The following is a 21,382-nucleotide window of genomic DNA, read 5'->3' as shown; positions in this document are numbered from 1 at the left end:
CAGTTCCTAGTGGACAGACATCCATAACACTAAAACTTCCTTTACTCAGTGTGACATCCCAGGGGCCAATCCATACTCATGAGTAGCTGTGTCACCCTCACCCTGTAACCTAGGCTGCCCTTTACAGCACCTTGCTGCTGTAGCCTCCGGTCTGGACTGCTCACAAACAGCTTCCAACACGCAAATCACTCCCAGCTATGTCTGTGTGTGGCCTGCAGCCAGCCACACCTTGGCTCTTAGCAGCAGTGGTTATGCTGCAAGGTGACCCCAATACATCCCCAGTCTCAAATCTTCCCCCAGAAATGTATGACCTGTACTGCCCAGCCCCCTCCTGGACAGTGCAAATATGTTACATTATTCCTTTAAGGGAATAATATGCACACAACTTGTTACTCCAAATAGAGTTACCCAGACACTTCAGCATGAACACACTGGATTAGATAAAACAAGTTGACTAACTACAAAGAGAGATTTTAAATGAGTACAAGTAATGAGGCATCCAAGCCAGAAATGGTTACCAAAAAAATAAAGAGAAAACACTTATTGATGCCTAACTTAACAAACTACGTTAGATTCAAAGAACGTTTTCTCACCACATGCTTTCAGCAGTGTTACTGACCAAATTCTTTGTCGGGACCCTTCCCCCAGAGGCCAACTCCTGCTTCCTTTGTCTCTTCAGAGAAAGTGCATGCGATAGGCGGAGAGAGAGGACTCCCTTGGGATGTTCATCCTTCCTTTTTATAGCATCAGTCCCCTCTTAGAAAAACATTTTCAGCTAAGAACCAGGAACCAAAGAATATGTAGAAGGATGTTCTCTGCTGTTTTTTCAAGCTGTTTGAACTTCCTTTGTCTTCCATTCCTGCTTGATGACTGTTAACTGCTTAAATGCAAATTAAGCAGAGCATCATTCCTTTGTTTAGGACAGACCTGTTTGCCAGCTTCTGTTTGGCCAGGGCGGTGGGGTTTGGAATATGTATTAACACCATACAGAGGAATCTTATAACTTCATACAAAGTTGCCACACCTATCTGACTAGGACAATACTGATTGGCAAATCATGAGTTTACAAATGATACCTTACAAGACTTGTACCAAGATTATTATAATAGTGGGTAGGGTGTGAACACAGGTGTATCCGTCCCAGTCATTCATTGGCTGTTGGTCCTTTTGTGGGACGTGTCGGGAGAGAGAGCCACAGGGCTCCTAGAGCAGGAAGTGGTGCAGTGTGGAGAATTGGGTATTTTTTATCAAAACCTAGAACAGGAGGGAACTTGTCTAAGAGCGACTATGCTGGTAGCTCTACTGGCTAATAGCAGGATTCCTGCAATAAGACTTGTCCAAAAAAACCAAACACATTTTGAGTCATTAAACAATTATACTTCTCTTAAGCAATTATTTTTATGGGTCTCATTGAAAACAGAACCTTTGTCTCCCCGTTATTTTTATAAAAAAAAATTTTAATAGCAACCCTGGCATTATCACATATTTTGTTAATGCCTCATGTTTAGTCTACTCCTTATTTTGCTTGTTTGTCTTTGGCTTTTTTAATAGCTTTTTCCTCTTTGAAATACCTTGATATTTATAGAAATAATGCAATTAGTCTGGGCAGGGCTTAGTGACATTTACAAGCCTGTTTATATTAATAGTTTGAAATGTATTAGTACATTTATATATATGCTTGTGCACACCCTCTCCTCTTCCCACCCCCCTCTGCTGACTGCAGCAACAGTTAAATTTAGCAGGTATGTACTTTGGTCTGATTGTTGCTGTCCTGGAGCGTGCTGACATACAAACATGCAAGATACTCCAAAGGACTGTTCTGCATTCCGATTTGTTAGAAACACCTTTTAAAATACTGTTGAGGGGTGCGAGGGGAGGGATTTTTCTTTAAGCGGCTAAGAGGTTTGTGCAGCTTTTTTACTAATATTTCCCCCGAGGATCTCCAAGCTGATGCCGAGGACTATATGGGGTTATGGTTGGACTATTTGCAAAATAAAGAGTTGCCTTATTTACACAGCCCCATAAGAGTGCATGGCACTTTACAGACAAATAAATGCATTATTCAACGCATCTAAATGTTTTCCAAACAATTTAGTCCTGCAAAGCCAAATCAACTGTGTCTCAGTTGCATTCTCTTTAATACTGGTGATCTTCCCAGCCACTGGCTGAAAATCAACTATGACCTTTGCTTTGAGGTAGAAAGAACTTTGAGCGGTTCCTTTGTTTTGTTATTAGATACTGGGTTGCGTTTTTCTAGGAAATTGCACCTTTTAACTTATCGATAGGAGGGTAGGGAGCCATCAAAAGAGAATATGCCATTTTCAGAGAGAATGTTCTGACCATGAAGGGGCAAAAAACGTAAAAGTGGTTGTCATTTTTTATTTAAAGCTAAATGCTGCACTTCCACCTCAGACTCCTGAGTTAGGTAGTCTGATCTTCTTTCCCACTCCATTTGGTCATTTTGCCATTTGGCTTTATTTGTATGTATTTAGCTGCTGGTTTGTCTTTATTTTTTATTTTTTATTTATTTTTTTTTTTTGCTGAAGTGATTACAGGAAGCATAAAAGCAGCCTTAATCCAGCAGCACACCTCATGTTTGTATATGAAATCTCTCTGTAATCGCTACTGAGTTTACTGGTCAAACAGTGCAGCGGGGCACAAGATAGCTGCAAATGTTTTACTGCTTAGCCTGCACAAATAAACAAGCAGGCAAGGATAGTGGCTGGTTGTGGTGAATAACTACAGACACTAAGGATTAGTTCTTCCATCTCTAATGTCTGATCTCTGGATTCTGTCCAGTCTGTTCACTACACTTGGCAATATTATGCCCTCCATTAGAGTTTCCAGTGAATTGTCTAGTTGTGTATCCATTACACAAAGAAAGAGGCACTGATAAGAACCACATTCTGCTCTAATTGGCTAAATTCAGCTGGTGCCATAATAGTTTACTGCTGGAATCCATCTGGTTCAGGCTGCAGCATGAAAGTCTGATTGGACTCTGCTTAAACCTGTATTTACTACATCTTTCCAGCAGTGACGTCTGTAGTGGCTCCTGTTGTTTCTCTGTTGCTGGAAGCTTGGTGGTTGGTGTGTGTTCTGAGGACAGCTGATGGGCAAGCAAAGCAGTTACATTGATGTACGTTCTTCTCCAGGCTGGAAGCACAGCACATTTCCCCTACTGGCAAACGGACTGTGGTGTTAGCTAGTGCTTCTCCCACAACAGTGGTCACCCCTTCTCTGGTAGCTCACTCCTGGTGTATGGGGAAGATTTGAGACATCCGGAAAGGAAAGGGAAGAGAAAGTTGGTTCTTAAAGAACATTGCTGTTGTCCCTCTGCTTCCAACACTCACAGTACTGGGTATACGTCTTCTAAGCCACAACCTCAGTCGCAAATACCCTAAGGGAAGCGCATGAAGGTATGTCTGCAGCTCAGTCTGGAGGTATTTATTCCCAGCTCAATGAGACATACTCATACTAGGTCTCATCGAGCTAACGTGCTCAAAATAGAACGTGGCCACTGCCTCGTACGGGACAGGAGCAGTGAGGGGCCCCGAGTGCATGCCCCTCAGTCTCTAGGTATATATGCAGGCCGGATAACCCCTCCCTCCACTTGCATTGCCACAGCTGTGTTCCAGTGTTGGCACGCTAGCTCCATGAGGAACCAAAATAGATTCTAGTGCTCAATCCTGGAGCTAGCAGACATATAAGGCAGGGAACCATTTATTTTTGCACCTTAAATAGGCAGATGTGTATCCGAATACAGACAGGGCTTGTGTACAGTAAACAATTTGAGGAACACTAAAGATGTAGCTCTCTTGGAGGTAGCAGTGGTGGGAGTGCTTGAGTAGATGGGGACCAGGTGGCCACCTGCTCTTTCACCACTATGCTTTTAGTAGAAGCGCTCCAAGTAGCGTTAGATGCCATGGTGATAAAAGTGCCCGTACCCTGTCCACACTAACCCTCCCTCTATTGATAATGCAATGGGAGGGAGACTCCTAGAAAGAGTCTAAGATAAACACAGCCCGAGGGACTAAACCTACTGAATAAGATGCCACTTTTACACAGTCACTTCTTATAGCTGACCTGCACTTTAAGGAGACGAGAAAAGGGTGGTTTTTGGAGAAGTATAAGCTGAACACTTTTACTAATCAAAATTACATAACTTAAATACGGTGGAAACCACACACAGTGAATAGGGTGGTAGTGAAACAGAATAGCAATCCCAAGTGATCCCAGTGCATCACCATTTTCAGGTTGCAATCCCAGTTAGGTAAATCCTTTGCTTAGCAAGGCTTTCTCTATGCAGAGTAAGCAGATAACTTCACTATAAAATGTTTCTAGTGTTTCAAACAAATTCTAAAACACTAGAAGGCTTAAAAATACCACTATAAAGAGAGGGAGTGAAAAGAAGTCTACAGAAAGAAAAAGAAGAAGAAACTGGAGTACTACAGGGAATTAAATTTTTAATTTCATAGTAAGTTTGCTGCCAAATTCCCAGTAACAACCTTCTGCATTTAACTCAGCTGTGCAGATGTTTCAGGCTGGTTTCGGTGTCATGTGAGCCCCACTGGTGGGACAGTATTGCCAAGTTTGGGAAAAGCCTCATTACATTCAGGTTGAGGGGCAGGTTGGATACTAAACCTCATCAAGTGAGACAATGGGTAATGTTCTACAACTTCCTGGCTAGGGGCAGTTGGAATTAGCACCTCTGTTTCCTCACCCATGTGGCAGCCTTTTTACCGTAGACCCTTTGAGCTACCCAATAGTCACCGTGAAGCTCCTAGGACTGGTACTAACGTAGGAACTGTGTAGCTCTAAATTGGAGATTAGCCATGTCTCAGAACCTTGCAAGTATTTCTACACATCCGTTTTTGGGGGGGATGCTGCTGTTTCTGAGACTTGAACTTTGGGATGTTTATCTAATCTTTCCTCTTGTGTTTTTTAATAGCTGTCCCCTTGTGGGTCTTGCATTAGCACTGTTTGATCACTCAGACTAGTGATGCTTGTATTAATGCTAATGATGAACTTTGAAGATTTCAGCCTTTAAGCTGTACCACCCGAGTATCTCTTTGCCTTCTTAAATTCCCTGTACAGTTTTTGGTGACAGCTAGCAAAGCATGCTGTAGTCTTAAATTGCTTGTATAATGTTGCTTTGAGCTGCTAAAGTAGCTGTCACTTTCTCCCCAGAGATGTGGTTGCGTTTCGTTGGGGGGCGAAGCAATTTTCGGCGGATGATATGCTATGGTGTTCAAGCCTTTAGGACAAAAGGTGCTCTATAAGAGCAAGCAGTTCAGTATCTGGATCCAGTCGGGGCCCCAAGAAAGCGGTGGTTAGCGACTGACCCATTAGCGTTGGAATTCAGCTTTCGGAACTGGACAGCTGGGAGCTGGCCAGGTTAAAGGAGTCCATGGGGCTTCCTTCAACATTAAAGTACTCGTTTGCTGTAATACATATAGAACACAGTTAATCTATAGCCAGAGCTTTTTGATGAAGTTCTTGGAATCGCTGCTGCTTGCGACATTTTAGCTCCTTTAATACAATTTAAAGCTGGCTTGCGCTGTACTCGATTAATCTAGTAAGTGCAGCTCCATAGAGAATGAGGTACAGAAACATGTGGTGGTTGTCAGCAGAGCCCATTTGATATGGGGTGAGCTCCCCTCTCTCTCTTATCTAGTGAATTGCTAAGTGGGTGAAGGGCCTTGGTGGATGGAGGGATTTGGGCTCTTGGCTGCATTCATGTGAAATTAACTTTTCTCTTCCCCACCATTGTGTATGCTCCTTTCCCTAGTGATCTAGAATGTTCTCTAGAGGTTCCCGTGCATCTTGTGGTTGAACTCTGACCATTAAACGCTCTCCTTTTCCCTGCTGTTTCCTAGCTCAGCTGTACAAGCTAGAAGGGCTACAAACCATTGCTGTCACAACCAACGGGATCAACTTAGCTAGGCTGCTGCCACGGCTGAAGGAGGCGGGGCTGGATGCCATTAACATCAGCTTGGATACTCTGGTGCCGGCCAAATTTGAGTTCATCGTCCGGAGGAAAGGTACAGAAATTCAAATAACATCTCGCTGGTTATAGGGTAACATTGTCCATCTTTTTATATTCCTGTTTGTTCATCCAGTCTCTTTCAAATTTCTACTGGTAGAGAAGTGAGATTCCCTTCCTTAAGACCAGCCTAAAATATCTACACTGGGCTTGAGTTTGATAGCTGGCCCTTTTCCCTTCTACTCAGCCTTCTTTCACAGGCAAAACCCCTTTTCATGAGAATGGGTGGAATAAAGAACACTTGTGAATAACAGCTTGAGGTAGGAGGTCTCATAATTACATTTGTCAATTCTCATCTCTACAGTGTTCTCCTGTTCAACACTTTCAGCTATAAACAGAAACAATACTCTGAAACCAATTGCCCACCATTAATAATCAAATTGTTTCCTTGCCACCCACAAAAACTGAAAATGATTCATCCAGATCAGTGGTGGACAACCTACTTCTTGCCATAACCACAGGTTACAACTGACACAAGTTGTTCTTGTTTTTTTGTTTTTTTTTGTGACAACCCCTCCACCTCGCATGTCTAACCATAAAGAAAAAGAAGATGGTCATAAGTCACTGAAACCCATTTGTGACTCCCAGGTTCAGAACCTATTATACCCGAATACTGGATGATGATGATGATGATGAATACAGAATATATTCACTGTGTACCAGGTTGGTCCATGATTTGCCTGCGATACACCAGCTCTGCTTCTTGTACTGACATTTGTTCTTCAACTCTCTAAACATTTGTTTTCCTTGGAGTACAAGCCCTTCCACACACTTCCTACAGTGAATCTGCTTAAGGACCCATCAAATGGGCAATCTTGTGACTTAAGCAACCAATTTAAAATGTCCCCATATGGTTTACTATACTGCTTCTATTGATTCCTTCAGGTATGTGCTGGTGGCCTGTGAAATGAGTTAATGGTTCAGTCTAGTTCCTAGTGGACAAATATCCTGCATTGAAATTAGCTTCAGAACTGGCACTATTGGAATCTTGTTGGCGTTTCCAGCAGAGAAGCCAAGGTCTAAATAGGCCACAAAGACTGAAACTTGCTTTCAGCAGTAGAAGTGGTCTTTCCTGGTCGTGCTTGAGGCGTGTTTAAATGTTTAGTGAGACATTTTTATGGGCCCAAGAGCAAACTATCCCATTGTGGAGGAAAGATAGGCAGTATGGTAAGAGACCACCCTGACTTAACCAGAAGATCTTCAATGACCTGAAACTTTAATAATAATAATAATAATAATAATAAAAAAAGTCATACGAAAGTGGAAACTAGGTCAAATTACAAAGGATAAATATTTTTAAACAAAAAACACAAGCATGTGGGGACACAAATAGAGATTAAACTAGCTAGGGACATAAAGGATAACAAGAAAACATTTTGCAAAAATATTAGAAGCAAGAGGAAGACCAAGAACAGAGTTGGTTCATTTCCCAACAAGGAGGGAAAGGCAACAGGAAATGCAGCAATGGCTGAAGTGTTAAATGCCTTTTTTGTTCGTTTTCACCCAAAATGTTAGCAAAGTGAACATCAGTGTGAGTTGGGTAGGATCTGAGGCTAAAATAGAGAAATAAGTTAAGAATTTCTTAGACAAATTAGATGTCTTCAAGTCTGCAGGGTCTGATGAAATACATCCTAAAATACTTAAGGAACTGGCTGAAGAGATCCGAGTCATTATTAGCCACTATCTTTGAAAACTTGTGGAGGATGGGAGTGATAGCAGAGGGACTGGAAAAGGGCAAATAGAGTACCCATTTGTAAAAAGGGGAATAAGAACAACCCAAGGAATTACAGACCAGTCAGCTTAACTTCCGTACCTGGAAAGATAATGGAGCAAATAATCAAACAATCAATTTGTAAGCACCTAGAAGATAATAAGGTAATAAGTAACCATCAACATGGATTGGTCAAGAACAAATCATGTCAAACCAACCTAATCTTCTTCTTTGACAGTGTAACAAGCCTTGTGGATGGGGGGTGGGAGGGGAGAGGTGATATGTCACTTTAGTACACTTGAAATGCTATAGTGGCACAGCAGAAAAGGTTCTGGCGGTTATAGTTGATCACAAACTAGAGATAAGTCACAAATGTAATACTGTTGCAAAAAAAGCAAAACTTTATTCTGGTATGAATTAGCAGGAGTGGTGTAAGCAAGCCATGAGAAGTAATGCTTCCACTCAGCACTGATAAGGCCTCAGCTGGATACTGTGTCCTGTTCTGGGCACTACACTTCAGGAAAAATGTGGACAAATTGGAGAAAGTCAGAGGAGAGCAACAAAAATGATTAAAGGTCTAGAAAACATGATCCATGAGGAAAGATTGAAAAAACTGGGTTTTAGTCTGCAGAAGAGAAGACGCGGAGGGACCATGATAAAAGATTGTAAAGAGGAAGGTGATAAATTGTTCTCTTTATCTACTGAAGACAGGAAAAGACGCAATGGGTTTAAATTGCAGCAAGGAAGATTTAGGTTAGACATTAGGAAAGACTTCCTAACTATAATGATAGCTAAGCACTGGGAAAAATTACATAAGGAGGTTGTGGAAGCTCCATCATTGGCGGTTTTTAAAAACAGGTTAGACAAACACCTGTCAGGGATGGTCTAGAAACAGTCTAGATCATACTTAGTCTTGCCTCAGCCTAGGGGACTGCACTAGACTAGACCTATTGAGGTCCCCTCCAGTCCTACATTTCTGTCATTCTATGTTGGTGGTGTGTGTGTAGTTTGTACTGCTGTCCATCCTGTACTTTCTAATGTGGATAAACAGAGCATGAGGTCACTGATGAGGCGGTATGAGTCCTATAACTTTTTTTTTTTCTAGCTAGTGAATCCAGAGGTAAATTTCAGAGACCTAGGACAACAACAAATACAAAATGTGATGGTGATATGTTAAAAGTTCCTTTTAAATGAACCTCAATGCTCAACATGAAGTTCAACCCAAATTTTCAGGTTTGGTGAATTTCATGTTGGGGGGGGGGGAAATCTCTCTTCACTCCCTTATTTTTTTGAATGCAAAAACACAACAAAAACAAAAAAAAAAACCCAAAAAACCCCCAAACCCTCAGTGTCTGTGAACCTGCTAGCTTAGAGACAGTGTCTCCCCTTAGCCACAAGATGGTGCTGCAGTACCAGTAAAGTCCAGAACAAGCTATTTAAAACTCTGCAGGGCTATAGAGAAAGGTAACTGTAAGGTACTGAGCACTCGGCCATGGAGCCAAGGTTTCACAAACCAGACTAAACCTAAAGTGTAGCATGATCCATGTCTGTGACAGGTGAGGAAAGGTGGTTGGTCTCTCTTTCTCTGCATATTTGTTTGGTTAATCATCTGGCTCATGATGAGGAAATTCATTGTTTAGATACAGCTCTCACACAAACGAACATTGCCTCTCTAACTTTCTCATCTAGGGAATGCCATTGGTGTGGTTACCTCATGGTAGATAGTGCAGGAAAATACCTGGCTGTCCCAGGGCACAGCTGGGAGTCCTGTCCACTCTTTGCTTTTCACTACCTGCACTTAAAGACTAGCCAGTTTCAGGCACTTGTGGGGAAATGTGTTCCTTTTCTCCGATTGAAGGGATAAACCTGATCCTGCAGCTTCAGCAGCTCTGGATATCTGATTGGGAGTCATTAGCAATGTGCTGCTTATAAACTGCATCTCACTAAAACTTGTTGAGGGAAAGGCATAATTATGTATGTTCTTAGGGGGAAAAAAGGGGGGGGGTCTTTTAACCACAGAAAGGGAATCTAGAGAGTGCTGCTTGAGCCCAAAGGTGCAGGGGAGAGATGGGGAAATTCCCAGGGGTTTTAATAAAATGTATAAAAAGGAAGGTAAGAGTAAAGTTACTAGTTTTCTAAGACTTTGGGTGAAGAAGAAATAGGGTGAAACCAATAACTCCAAAAGTGGGTGATTAGTTTCATCCATTTTATTTAAAAAAAAAAAAAAGTACTTTTGCATGTCTTTAGACCAAGTTTTATAGTGAATGGAAGATTTTTGTCATAAGGATGAGTCGAGTTATAATATGAAAGCACAGTGGTGAAGACACTTTAGGGCTTATTTTACGGGGGGGTTGGGTGGGAATCCAGACAAAAGGTTTTGGCTCTATAGGCTGGGGGATTTTCCATGGCTTAGTAATCCTATTGCTGGGGAACTTTTACAGTGGTTATACTGGAGTCTGAGGAATAAACCATAAATCATGGGCCATATCCACCATGATTGAATTGGCCTTGTTAGCACTAGAAAAGGTAATTTTCCCTCAGTTTCCCTCAGAGTAGCAGCCATGTTAGTCCTGTATCTGCAAAAAGAAAAGGAGGACTTGTGGCACCTTAGAGACTAACAAATTTATTTGAGCATAAGCTTTTGTGAGCTACAGCTCACTTCATCGGATGCATGAAGTGAGCTGTAGCTCACGAAAGCTTATGCTTAAACAAATTTGTTAGTCTCTAAGGTGCCACAAGTCCTCCTTTTCTTTTTCCCTCTGATATTCACCCTTTCTTGTCAACTGTTGGAAGTGGGCCACATCCACTCTAATTGAATTGGCATCGTTAGCACAGACCCCCCCCCCCCCACTCAGTAAGGCAACTCCCATCTTTTCATGTGCTGTGTATTTATACCTGCCTACTGTATTTTCTACTCCATGCATCGGATGAAGTGGGTTCTAGCCCACAAAAGCTTATGCCCAAATAAATTTGTTAGTCTCTAAGGTGCCACAAGGACTCCTCGTTGTTTTTGAGGAATAAACTTGTACATTAGGGAGGGAGGATTGTGCAGTGGTTGGGATGTTGACCTGTGACTTGGGAGACCTGGGTTCAGTTCCCTGCTCTGCCACAGATTTCCTGTGTGACCTTGGGAAAGTCACTTAGGCCCAGATCCTCAAAGGTATTTAGACACCAAACTCCCATTGATTTTAATATGAATTAGGCACCTAAATACCTCTTGAGGATCTGGGCCTTAATCTGCCTTCAGTTCCCTTTTGGGAACATGGAGATAATAGTACAGCCCTACCTCACGGAGATAGGGAGGATAAATGCACTAAAGATCTTGAGATGGTCTGATACTTCAAAAACAGGGGCCACGTAAGTAACTTAGATGCATGAAAATGAGGAACATGGTGCCTCAGCTCCTTCCTGCCCTCCACGCCCTATAGAATGAGCCAGGGGAGAATACCTGCACTTTGATGCTGATGGTCGAAATGAGTTTACAACCTGCCTCGCTTTTTCAGATCACCCCTGGAGGCAATGAGATAACCGCCTCCCCCAATCTCATCCTTGAACTTGTGGCTTCAAAATACTTCTCCTGCAGGGATGAAATCAGGGAGGTGGAATCCCAGCTGAGAGCATAAGCATTTCCCTGGATAGGACCCTGCCTTGGAGAGTCTGAGGGACTGAGTGTGTATGGCTGGGAATAAGAGGAGGAATTGAGAAGGATAATTGTTTATACATCACAAGCTGTAATCCTCCTCAGATCCTCCCTGCCCGGCTGAGCCCAAGCGTGCATGGACTCGTGTGTGCCTGGTGTCTTTAATCTGCAGTTTCGGGCTGTGTTTTGATGACTGGCCTGGGGGGGGAGGGAGGGAGGTTCAATTAAAGCTCACCTTTTGGCATTGCCTAAGTCACACTATTCCCTCTCCATTCAGTCCTTCCCAAAGGTTGCTGGGCTTCCCAGTCGCTGTTCGTGACTCTGGGACATGTTTACAGCAGTGCGTTACGATCTCCCCTGCCATGTTTAGTCTGCAGCTTGCTTAATGAGAATAAAACCCACTGTTGATGTCATGGGCTTCCTAGGTGCCAGCAAAGCAAACACTCTTGTGAGGAGGAGAAAGCAAACAGGTTCTGAATTCAAGCAGCTGATGTTGGCGTCAGTTCTCTAGTTCATTAGTCCTGTGCTCTTCACCCCTGCATCCCACTTTCATCCTTCTGTTTTGGAGGGCTGGCATTAAAGGAGCTGTAGTTGTGGGTCAGAAAAGATCAATGGGACTGGCATCCTCTGCTTCCCTCTTGTGCACCCGTGTTTGGTGTGCCCACTCTGAACTAGCCAGGGAGCAGATGGGTTCAAGCTCCCAGCTCCCTGATCTTGTTCGTGGCATTCTTTGCACAGTTGGTACTGGAGAAAGGCACTGGATGGGCAGCCCTGGAGACAGAAAGGCACTTGCTTATTTCCAGTAGCATCCACAGTGTGCTGGGCGCTTCTGAACCCAACAGACCAGGACCCCATTGTGCTGGACACTGTACAAACCTCGAACAAAAATCAGGCCTTGCCCCAAAGAGCTTACAATACTTAGTGTGTATGAACCCCTCTTCTCTTGCTACAGGAGTGGCCCCACAGGAGTTCAGGCTCCATGGCTCACTCTGGCACCACTGCCTTCACTGCCAATGGGGAGGGACACTTAGTGCTAATTTTGATGATGGTTTTCGATGTGAACACATGTCCCCTAGGAAATAGACTGACAGTGATTCCCGTTGTGGCCACCTGTTCACAGCAAGGAACAACTTTTTGCTGCTAGGTCTCTTCTTAACTTTAACAGAGAAACTGGATTATCACTTGGGGTGGGGTTGTAGGGAGAATGGGAAAGGAGTTCAGATTTCTCCAAGGCCCTTGGACTCATGAATTGTCTAGCTGCTTGGCAATTAGGAAGAATAAGTATTGAGTGGACTCTCTGTCTGGAGGTGGGAGATGGGTGGAGATGCAATATAGGAGGATGAGGCTAAGGATTTCTCTTGCTGAAGTCACTGCAGTTTGATTCTTGTCTCGTCCTTTCCAGAAGGTCAAAGGCCAAGCTGAACTGGTTTCCTAAAAGCTCTCTTTCAGTGTGCCCATCAAACTGACGGGTCAAATGATTCATAAAATGAGGATGCCATGAAAAGTCACCTGTCACCTTAAAACCAAAATCAAAGTCAAAGCCATTCGCTTTTCCAGGAGCCGATATAAATCTGTGGTGAAGGGCGAGTTGGGAATTTTGGTGTGTTTGTCCATTTCTTGATTCATTTAGCAGCTCGTTGCAGAGTGTTCCGTTTTCAGAAAGTGCCGTGCTGCAGCCTTAGTCGAGGCAAAAATGCAACAGACCCCTTTCTGGATGGCCTCTTTTAGCAATAATTTAGTCGGGTTTTTTCCCCATTAAATCTGGGAGCACTTTTTATAGACTCTCTCCCACTTTGGTGAGACTGGGGGTAGTGCCGGGCCAAGCTGAAGCACGGAGAAGTTAAGGGCCTGATTTTTTGAAGGTATGGGGTGCCAAAAGACACGCAAGGGTGCCAGTGGGATTTCCACAAGCCACTAAGCAACACTGCATTTTTTGGGCACCCAAATATCTTCAAAAATCTAGCCTCAAGTGACTTGCCGAAGGTCACACTAAGTCTGCAGCAGAGTTGGAGACGGAACAAAAGTCTCTTGACTTCAGTCCCGTCTACTGGACCAAGCTGTTTTGTCTCTGCCATCTTTTTGTCTGATACTGACTTGCTCATCTACATTTTTGTTAAGACTTAATTCTTGTTCAATTTTAGGCTTTCATAAGGTAATGGAAGGAATCAACAAAGCCATTGAACTGGGGTACAATCCTGTTAAGGTAAGATCATTTGGTGTGTAGTGCCCTTGAGCCCTGTGTTTTATTCTGACTTGATACTTCAGCTGTGAGGTTTTTTTTTCCTTCAGAGGTTGGCAATTTTTGTAAATATTAAAGAAATTTTCCAGTAGCATCGCAGGACATAAGGGTGATCCCACCTCTTCACCGTGTGTAGCTGACTCGGCCATTTTCCATTCAGAGCCTTAGGGCATTGAGATCTTACATGGAAACACCAGGCTCTCTGCACAATGGGTTCAGGCTCCTTCTCTACCCTCCAGGTGAACTGTGTAGTGATGAGAGGCCTCAATGAGGATGAGCTGTTGGACTTCGTGGCGCTCACGAAGAACCAGCCGCTCGACGTGCGGTTCATCGAATACATGCCGTTCGACGGTGAGTACTCCTGGTCTGTAACTGCCTGAGCAGTTTTTGCCTTCTCTCGGGGGGAGTGAATGTGGCTGACAAGTCTTCACTACTTGGGCTTCTTTTCTGAAACCTGATTGCGTTGACCGTCTGCTGCAGGGTGCCTGAACCCCTATTTTAAACCTAAGAGAAGCTTTGTGTAAAGTAGCCATTGTAGTTTTCACTGCTGGGACCAAGTACGCAGGGTAAGTGGATGGCAGGTCAGAGGTTGGGTGCCCTGCAATGACCAGGGGCTGAAGGAGGGTCTGGCTTGTTGTATATTGGAGATGCCTTTCCTGCGAGGGAAATCTGGAAATGGAATAGTATCACGGTGCTCTGCCTGTGAAACTTCCTTAGCTCCCTCCCACCATCTGTTTTCTATCACTGTAGCTGTCCATGGGGTGGGCTGTTCTGCTTATGGTGAGTTGAGACATGGGGTACGTCTACACAGCAAAGAAAAACCCGTGGCTGGCCAGTCCCAGCCAATTCAGGCTCAGGCTGCAGGGCTGTGTCATTGCTGTGTAGACTTCTGGGCTCAGGCTGGAGCCCAGGTTCTAGGACGCTACAGGGTGGGAGGTTCCCAGAGCTCAGTCTCTGTCTTGAGCCCAGAAGTCTACACAGCAATGAAACAGCCCTCAGCCCGAGCCCCATGAGCCCAAATTGGTTGGCACGGGCCAGCTATGGGTTTTTGTTTCCTATGTAGACATACCCCTGGTGCCCTTCAAGAACCCAGGATTCTAGCCTCTTTGCTTCCCATGCTCCAGAAAGAAAGTGTCCTCAGTGCTCACGGTATCAATATTGCTCTTTGTTGGGGTGCACTTTTCCTGCTAACTCTTTCCAGAAAGATCAATCTTGATCTCCCCCTTCCATTCCCATTTTTGGAAAACTGGGGCCATCTCCCCAAGCTATTCCAACATGGAATAGCTTGATCTGCAGCTTCTGCATTAAACTGTGCCAGCACAAGGGCAGAAGCCACAAATCTGTGCCAGAGCTAGCAGACGCAGAGTCCTCAGCTAGGACTCATGTTGTCACTTCATCGACACACAGTTGTTCTGATTGTCTCTCTTCAGACCTTTGCCCCTCCTGACAAGTCCAGGTTGGTTCACAGTTCACTGCATCCTCTTACCCAAGGAGACAAGGATTGTTAGAACTTGTCTGAGATTGCTATAGTCTAGAGGGGTCAATACAGGTCTTCACGGTTTGGGTGTTGAAAGGGGCGATTGAAATCCAGGTAAAAGGACTTTCTGTTCTTTCCTATTTAAAAAGTCCCGGTGGCAAAATTTGTGCTGATTTCAAACCTAGGCAACAAGTGGAACTTCAAGAAGATGGTGAGCTATAAGGAGATGCTGGATACAGTCAGGCAGAGATGGCCTGAATTGGAGAAGCTGGCTTGTGAGGCCTCCAGCACAGCCAAGGTGGGTGCAGGCTAAGAACGCTATGAAGGGAGACCCAGTGCTTCAGCAAAGTGCACAACAACTTATATTTGGAATGGCTAGACCAAAGAGGATTAGCGTGTGGCAAAATGCTCCATAGCCACATATGTAATAATCCCAAGGTCATCGATCAAACTGCATGCACACAGCCTCAGTGAGCAACAGTCATTAACTTTTCCCATGGAAATACCAGGCACCTACCAATTACTTGTCTGTCAGGTGTGAGTGTCAGTGGGGTAGACACATCAGGGCTTATTTTGGGGGGGTATCCAAAGAGAGGGATCTGGTTTTGTCACTCATAGGAGTTTCCAAGGTATGAGGAATACTAAACCTGTATTCTCTAGACATATCTTTATTCCCATCTTAGTCTTGATTCAAACCTGGGATCTAGAGGTGACAGGTCTTAATCTCCCCTGATTCGGTATATAATTAAAAGAAAAGAAAAGAGAACCAAAACAGGCACCCTTTAGACTCATTAAAAGTTGAGGAGCAGTCATTGATGCAAAGTTTTTGTTTATTTAAATCATTTTAATATAAAATAAGTTTAGGCCATAACACAGGTTATTTCAAATTTAATTTTAACCAGGTTTATTTTTCAGAAGAAAAATGTACCTAATTTAAATCACAAATCCATTTAAAACATGTAAATATCATTGACTTTTATCCATCCTGATCTATTCTTCTGTCCCGGGGCTGCTTCAGGCTTACAAGGTACCAGATTTCCAGGGGCAGATCAGCTTTATTACTTCCATGTCAGAGCACTTCTGTGGATCCTGCAATCGGCTGAGGATAACTGCAGATGGGAACCTGAAGGTAGGCAATGAAACAAGAGGCCCTTCACCGACTTAAGCCACGTCTACACTACCTGCCGGATCGGCGGGTAGCGATCGATCTATCGGGGATCGATTTATCGTGTCTAGTATAGATAAATCGATCCCCGATCCCTCTGCCGTCGACTCCAGAACTCCACCACGGCGAGAGGCGGAAGCAGAGTCGACGGGGGAGCGGTGGCCGTCGATCCCGTGCCGCGAGGACATGAACTAAGCGATACTAAGTCGATCTAAGATACGTCGACTTCAGCTACGAGAATAGCGTAGCTGAAGTTGCATATCTTAGATCACCCCCACCCCCCTTAGTGTAGACCAGGCCTTAGAGCTGAAATAAGGGGTTGAATTACTTCTCTTAAATGGAACGGTGTTGGAGATGGAAGAGGCAGTAGTGGAGAGGAGAGGGGAAGGCAAGTGAAGGTGAGATTGAGAGAGGGATAGAATGTAAGGGGGTGGTCAGGGGGACAGGAGAAGGAGCATTCAGATGGAGACTGTAGCTACACGGTAAACTGCAATGTAAGGAGAGGAATCGATGGCCAAAGGATTGCTCCATTGTGCAGCACTCTGATTTAAAAGAATGATTCAGTGTGAAATCTTGTCAGTTTAAAAAAAAAAATAGTTTTGGGTCCACCTGCCTGAGTCCCCCTGCTAACTTTTGTGGCTTTATATTTGCAGATTTTCCTTTCTCTGTCTTTTAAAAAAGTGTGTTCTATGTTGACACACCAGTGACCCTGCCTGTAAAGAGGTCACAGTGAGACTGACTGACTGTACACCAAGCGATTTCAAATGCAGAAAGTGAACAGAAGGAATAAAATTCCTTATTTTTACTTTCAAACAATCTTGTGTTGTGTGACAATAGCAAATTAAAAAAACAACACTTTGACGGAAATAATGTGTAAGTGGCCGTAACAGGGTCAAAACCATGCATTTTCCATGCACCTTTCAATACTTTTATGGTGAGACTCATTTGTCAATGTTCAGGACCCTTTGCTGAGCAAAAGAGTAGGTGTCCTCTAAGTTAGCTGGAGGTGGCACAATTGTACTAAAGCAACTTTCCCAGGAGCAAAGTAATCCCATGACAGAGATGGCAACTTTGTATTGGCATCAAATCAGTGTGGGTGCATTCTCAGCAACTGCAATGTACTTTGAAATCTAGAAGCGGTATCTGTGGAACTTTTAAAAAAGCCTCCTGCTTGAATACTTGCTTCCTGGATTACCCCTGGGGACCAGGTGGGGCATCTCTCAGCCCTGCCATGGTGCAAGAAGACATACAACAGCAGGAGAGATGAAGGAAGGGGAAAAAATCTCATGACATCTCTGCCTGCCTGCTGTGTTTCCAGATGGTCCCATTCTGTATACTCCTAAAGTCAATGGCTGGCTGGTGGCTTTAGGAGTACTAGAGATAGGAGAACTGTAGGTGGTATTCTCCCATAGGCCAGGTTGGTTTTTTGCTGCCTGATGTTCAGGTGAACTGCTGTAGTATTGGATCCTGTTGGGTTCCAAGCAAAATATTGTTCGGCTCCCAGACGTTGGACCTGTTCTGAGTTGAATTTTGTGCATTGCAGCCCAGCAGGCCACTGAACCTTGTTATCCAGTGGTCAGTCAGCCAGACCCAGTACTGCAGTGAATTTCTAGTTTTACAGCCCATCCCATGTAATTCTGTTCCGTGCCACAGTTCAACGCTAGAAATTAACATTAGAAACGTTCATCCTTGAAAATGAGCCTGGAGATCTGGGTACTGTAGGGTTTGTCTCCCACATGTTCGTTCAGAGGCCTGTGTGCACCCCCACCACCCTTTTAGGTTTTGGAAGGGTATGGAATTGCACAGCTTCCCTACTCTGCCGACTCAGAGACCCTCACAGCTGCAAGGAGCTATGCAGAGAAAAGACAGCAGTGTCATAGCCTGCAGAGGCTGGGAAGTGTCACTGCCTTTTTATTATTTGAATGCTTTGCTCAGTTTTCACCCAGGATGCTGATGTTGGTTGTAATAGGAATAGTGTTTCCCAGCTGGCTTTATTCACTGTGTCTCTTCCCCTTGGTTTATTGCAGGTGTGCCTTTTTGGGAACTCAGAAGTGTCCTTGAGGGATCACCTACGGGCTGGTGCTTCGGAGGACGAATTGGTTCAAATTATAGGAGCAGCAGTGGGCAGAAAAAAGAAACAGCATGCCGGTATGTTTACTGCGTACAAGTAATAATGAGGGGTTAGTACAGACGATGCCCTTTCCTAAAATAGGATGGATGATTCGCAAGACCTGGTAGCAGGGAGAGAAAAGCTATTCTGTGGAATAATAGTGACTCAGGAGAGGAAACTCTGAGGTTCCCACTTGATTCGGAGCATTATCTACCACTGGTCTTAATGAGGCAACTGATGACAGGCCAACCTCAATGTTCCAAGATTGCTCTGAAGTTTGGGTACTTTTCTGAAGCTTTCTTACCCTCTTCTTGAGCTGGAACCCAGCCTGTCTAGCCACTGTGTGGATTTCTGGGGTTGTAAATAGAACTCTGAGTGTGGCTGTAAATGGGTGTCCCCTTCAGGCAGTCCTGTAAGTGGCCCCTCACCTCAGTTTCCCTCTTGAGTAACCCAAACGCTTCCACTTCAGGCTCTGCTTAAACAACACCTCTGCTTGGGGCCAGTAGATTACAACAACATAGTCCATAACAATAGTCCCAAAACACAGTCCATATGCAGTGCACATAGTCCTTGTTCGCACTGTGCCTCACTGTCTTCTGTCACAGCGAGGCTCCTTGTCAGTCCCTCTGCTAGGACAGCCACCCCCAACTCTTCCTTCTGGGTGCACCCCTGCACTTTCTAGCAGGAAGTCCCATGGCCTCTCTATGCAGCCTTGCCAGGGGAGCATCCCTCATTCTCTCTGGCCCTCTCACTGTTCCTCAGGGACCAGCGGCTAAAGCCATCTGCTGCTGTCCTTTGCTTTGGTCCCCTAGCCCTTGGCTCTGGCTCAGAGCCAGCAGGCAACTCCCTCTGCTGCTCCTCCTGCCTTCAGCCTTCTGGCTTGGGGAGGTCAGCCAGCAGCCTCCTCTTGCTGTTCTCCTGCCTTCAGCCTTATTTCAGGAGAACCACTTTCTGTCTCTGGCAGCTTTTATCTCTGGCCCTTCTCCTGTCTGGTTATTACCATCCCTAGTGGCAACCCTGTAATTTGCAGTCAACCTACCTTCTTGTTATGGATGCAAACCCTTTTCCCTTGCCTGCCTTTCCACTTTGCAGCATTCTGTGAGATCCACATTTTCTCATTAGAATTAAATGAAGACCACAAGTACCGGAGCTAGGCTGTGGATCCATCTAGTCCAATCTCTTGTTTCTGACTGTGACCACTACTGATTCCTCAGAGCAAGCGGAGAGAAACTGCTAAGACACAGCTGGCTCTGCAGCGCTGGTCTCGGGATGGGGAATGGTTTCATAACCCCTGTGGTGATGCATTTACACTCTGATGCTGGAGACTGGATTCTTCTTCTCTCAGCTGGCATACCTGCAAATGATTTTATTCACAAATCTTGTCAAGCTGCCTTTAAAAATTCAGCTGCCATATGGAACTGTGATCTCCTGCGCAGTGAATTCTAGACACTGACTCTGTGCTGGGAGGAAGTATTTCCTTTTTTGTTCTAAATACATTTGCTATTAACTTTATTGAATGACTCTTTAGTTCTCTTGTAAATCCCACTAGGCCCCTAACAGTTGTCATTAGCCTTCTCTGGACCTAGTAAATCTATCTGCAGGTGAGGTGACCAAAGCTGAGTGCTCTCTCAAGAGAGTAAATCCAGGTTTTTCAACTTCTGTCATTCCAATCCCCAACCATTCTGATGCTTGTTTTACCCGGCTGCCTCTGTACACTGAGCAGACAATCTTCATGTCCTGGGAGGAATCCGACCCATTCAGCACTCCTCAGTATATGAGCGTAGACTGATTTTTACTGTGCACAAGTCTTACCCAAACACAATTGGGTCTGCCACCATGCTGTCCAGTAAATCTAAACCAGGGGTCAGCAACCTATGGCACGCGTGCCAAAGACTGCACGTGAGGCGATTTTTAATGGCACGCTGCTGCCTGCCGAGTCCCAGCCACTGGCCCCGCTCAGCTCGCTGTCGAACCCAGGCCGGGACCCCGGTAGGCAGCAGCGTGCCATTAAAAATCCTGCCTGCCCTGGCCCACTCTTCTCCGCCCCACCGCGGGGGCAGGGTGAAGAAGCTTGTTCCTGCCGACTGCTGCTGCAGGGCAGGCAAGCTTCCCCCTCCCCGCTCCATGCTGGGTTCCTGCTCCTCCTCCTCTCCCTCCTTGCTGCTGATCAGCTGATGGCCCTTGCAGGGAGGGGGATCCGGGGAGGAGGTGGAGACGGGGCCTTGGGGAAGGTGGGTGGAATCAGGGCATATCCCCTCCAGCCCCCTGCTGTGAGCTGCTTTGGGCAGGGGGCTGGGAGCACCCCCACGACCCCAGCCCACACCCCCAGCCCTCTGCCCTGACCCTTACACCCCCCAGACACCCCAGCCCTCTGCCCTGACCCCTGCACCCCCCCCACGACTCCAGTACCCCACACACATACCCAGCCCCCTCACACCCATGTCCTGACTCTTGCACCCCCCCACATTCCCACCCCCACCCTGAGCACCAAATGGGAGCTCCTGCACCCCCCACATTCCCACCTGCACCCCTTGCACCAAATGGGAACTGCCCAGGTAAGCACTCCACACCCAAACCCCAACCCTGAGCCCCCTCCCTCATTCTAGCTCCTGGCCAGACCCTACACCCCAACCCCCAGCCTGCTTCTTCACCCCCAGCCCTGTGGTCAGTGCACTCCCACCCTCAGCTCAGTACAGAGAGAGAGGAAGAGAATGGGCTAGAACCAGGGAGAAGGTAGGTACGTACCCACTCTATGTGGGCAGGGCTGGGATCCCAGACTGGCAGCGGGCTGAGTGGGGCTGGCAGCCAGGACCCTGGCTGGCAGGAGCCGGCGGACTGAACCCCAGACCGGCAGCAGGCTGAGCCGCTCAGCCCACTGCTGGTCTGGGGTTCTGGCTGCGAGCCCCTTGCCAGCCAGGGTCCTGGCCACAGGCCCCACTCAGCCTGCCCAGGTGAATGGACCCCAGGCCGGCGGCATAAGATCAGCATTTTATTTTA

The 21,382-nt window shown here is 45.5% G+C and overlaps 1 protein-coding gene across 2 annotated transcripts in view; it reads left to right on the top strand.

The window, feature by feature from the left end:
- Positions 1-21,382, top strand: part of MOCS1 (molybdenum cofactor synthesis 1) — a 49,758-nt gene that overhangs the window by 16,460 nt on the left and 11,916 nt on the right. For both annotated transcript variants that reach the window (XM_074949119.1, XM_074949120.1), the window contains exons 4-9: positions 5,877-6,041; positions 13,536-13,597; positions 13,873-13,984; positions 15,296-15,408; positions 16,129-16,239; positions 18,303-18,423. In XM_074949119.1, coding sequence (XP_074805220.1) covers positions 5,877-6,041; positions 13,536-13,597; positions 13,873-13,984; positions 15,296-15,408; positions 16,129-16,239; positions 18,303-18,423 — 684 coding nt within the window. The remainder of the gene's footprint in view (positions 1-5,876; positions 6,042-13,535; positions 13,598-13,872; positions 13,985-15,295; positions 15,409-16,128; positions 16,240-18,302; positions 18,424-21,382) is intronic.

Source organism: Natator depressus, chromosome 3 (genome assembly GCF_965152275.1).
Source record: "Natator depressus isolate rNatDep1 chromosome 3, rNatDep2.hap1, whole genome shotgun sequence".
NCBI lineage: Eukaryota > Metazoa > Chordata > Testudines > Cheloniidae > Natator > Natator depressus.
Note: the sequence above shows the minus strand (reverse complement) of the source record. Positions and strands in the feature narration are given on the sequence as shown.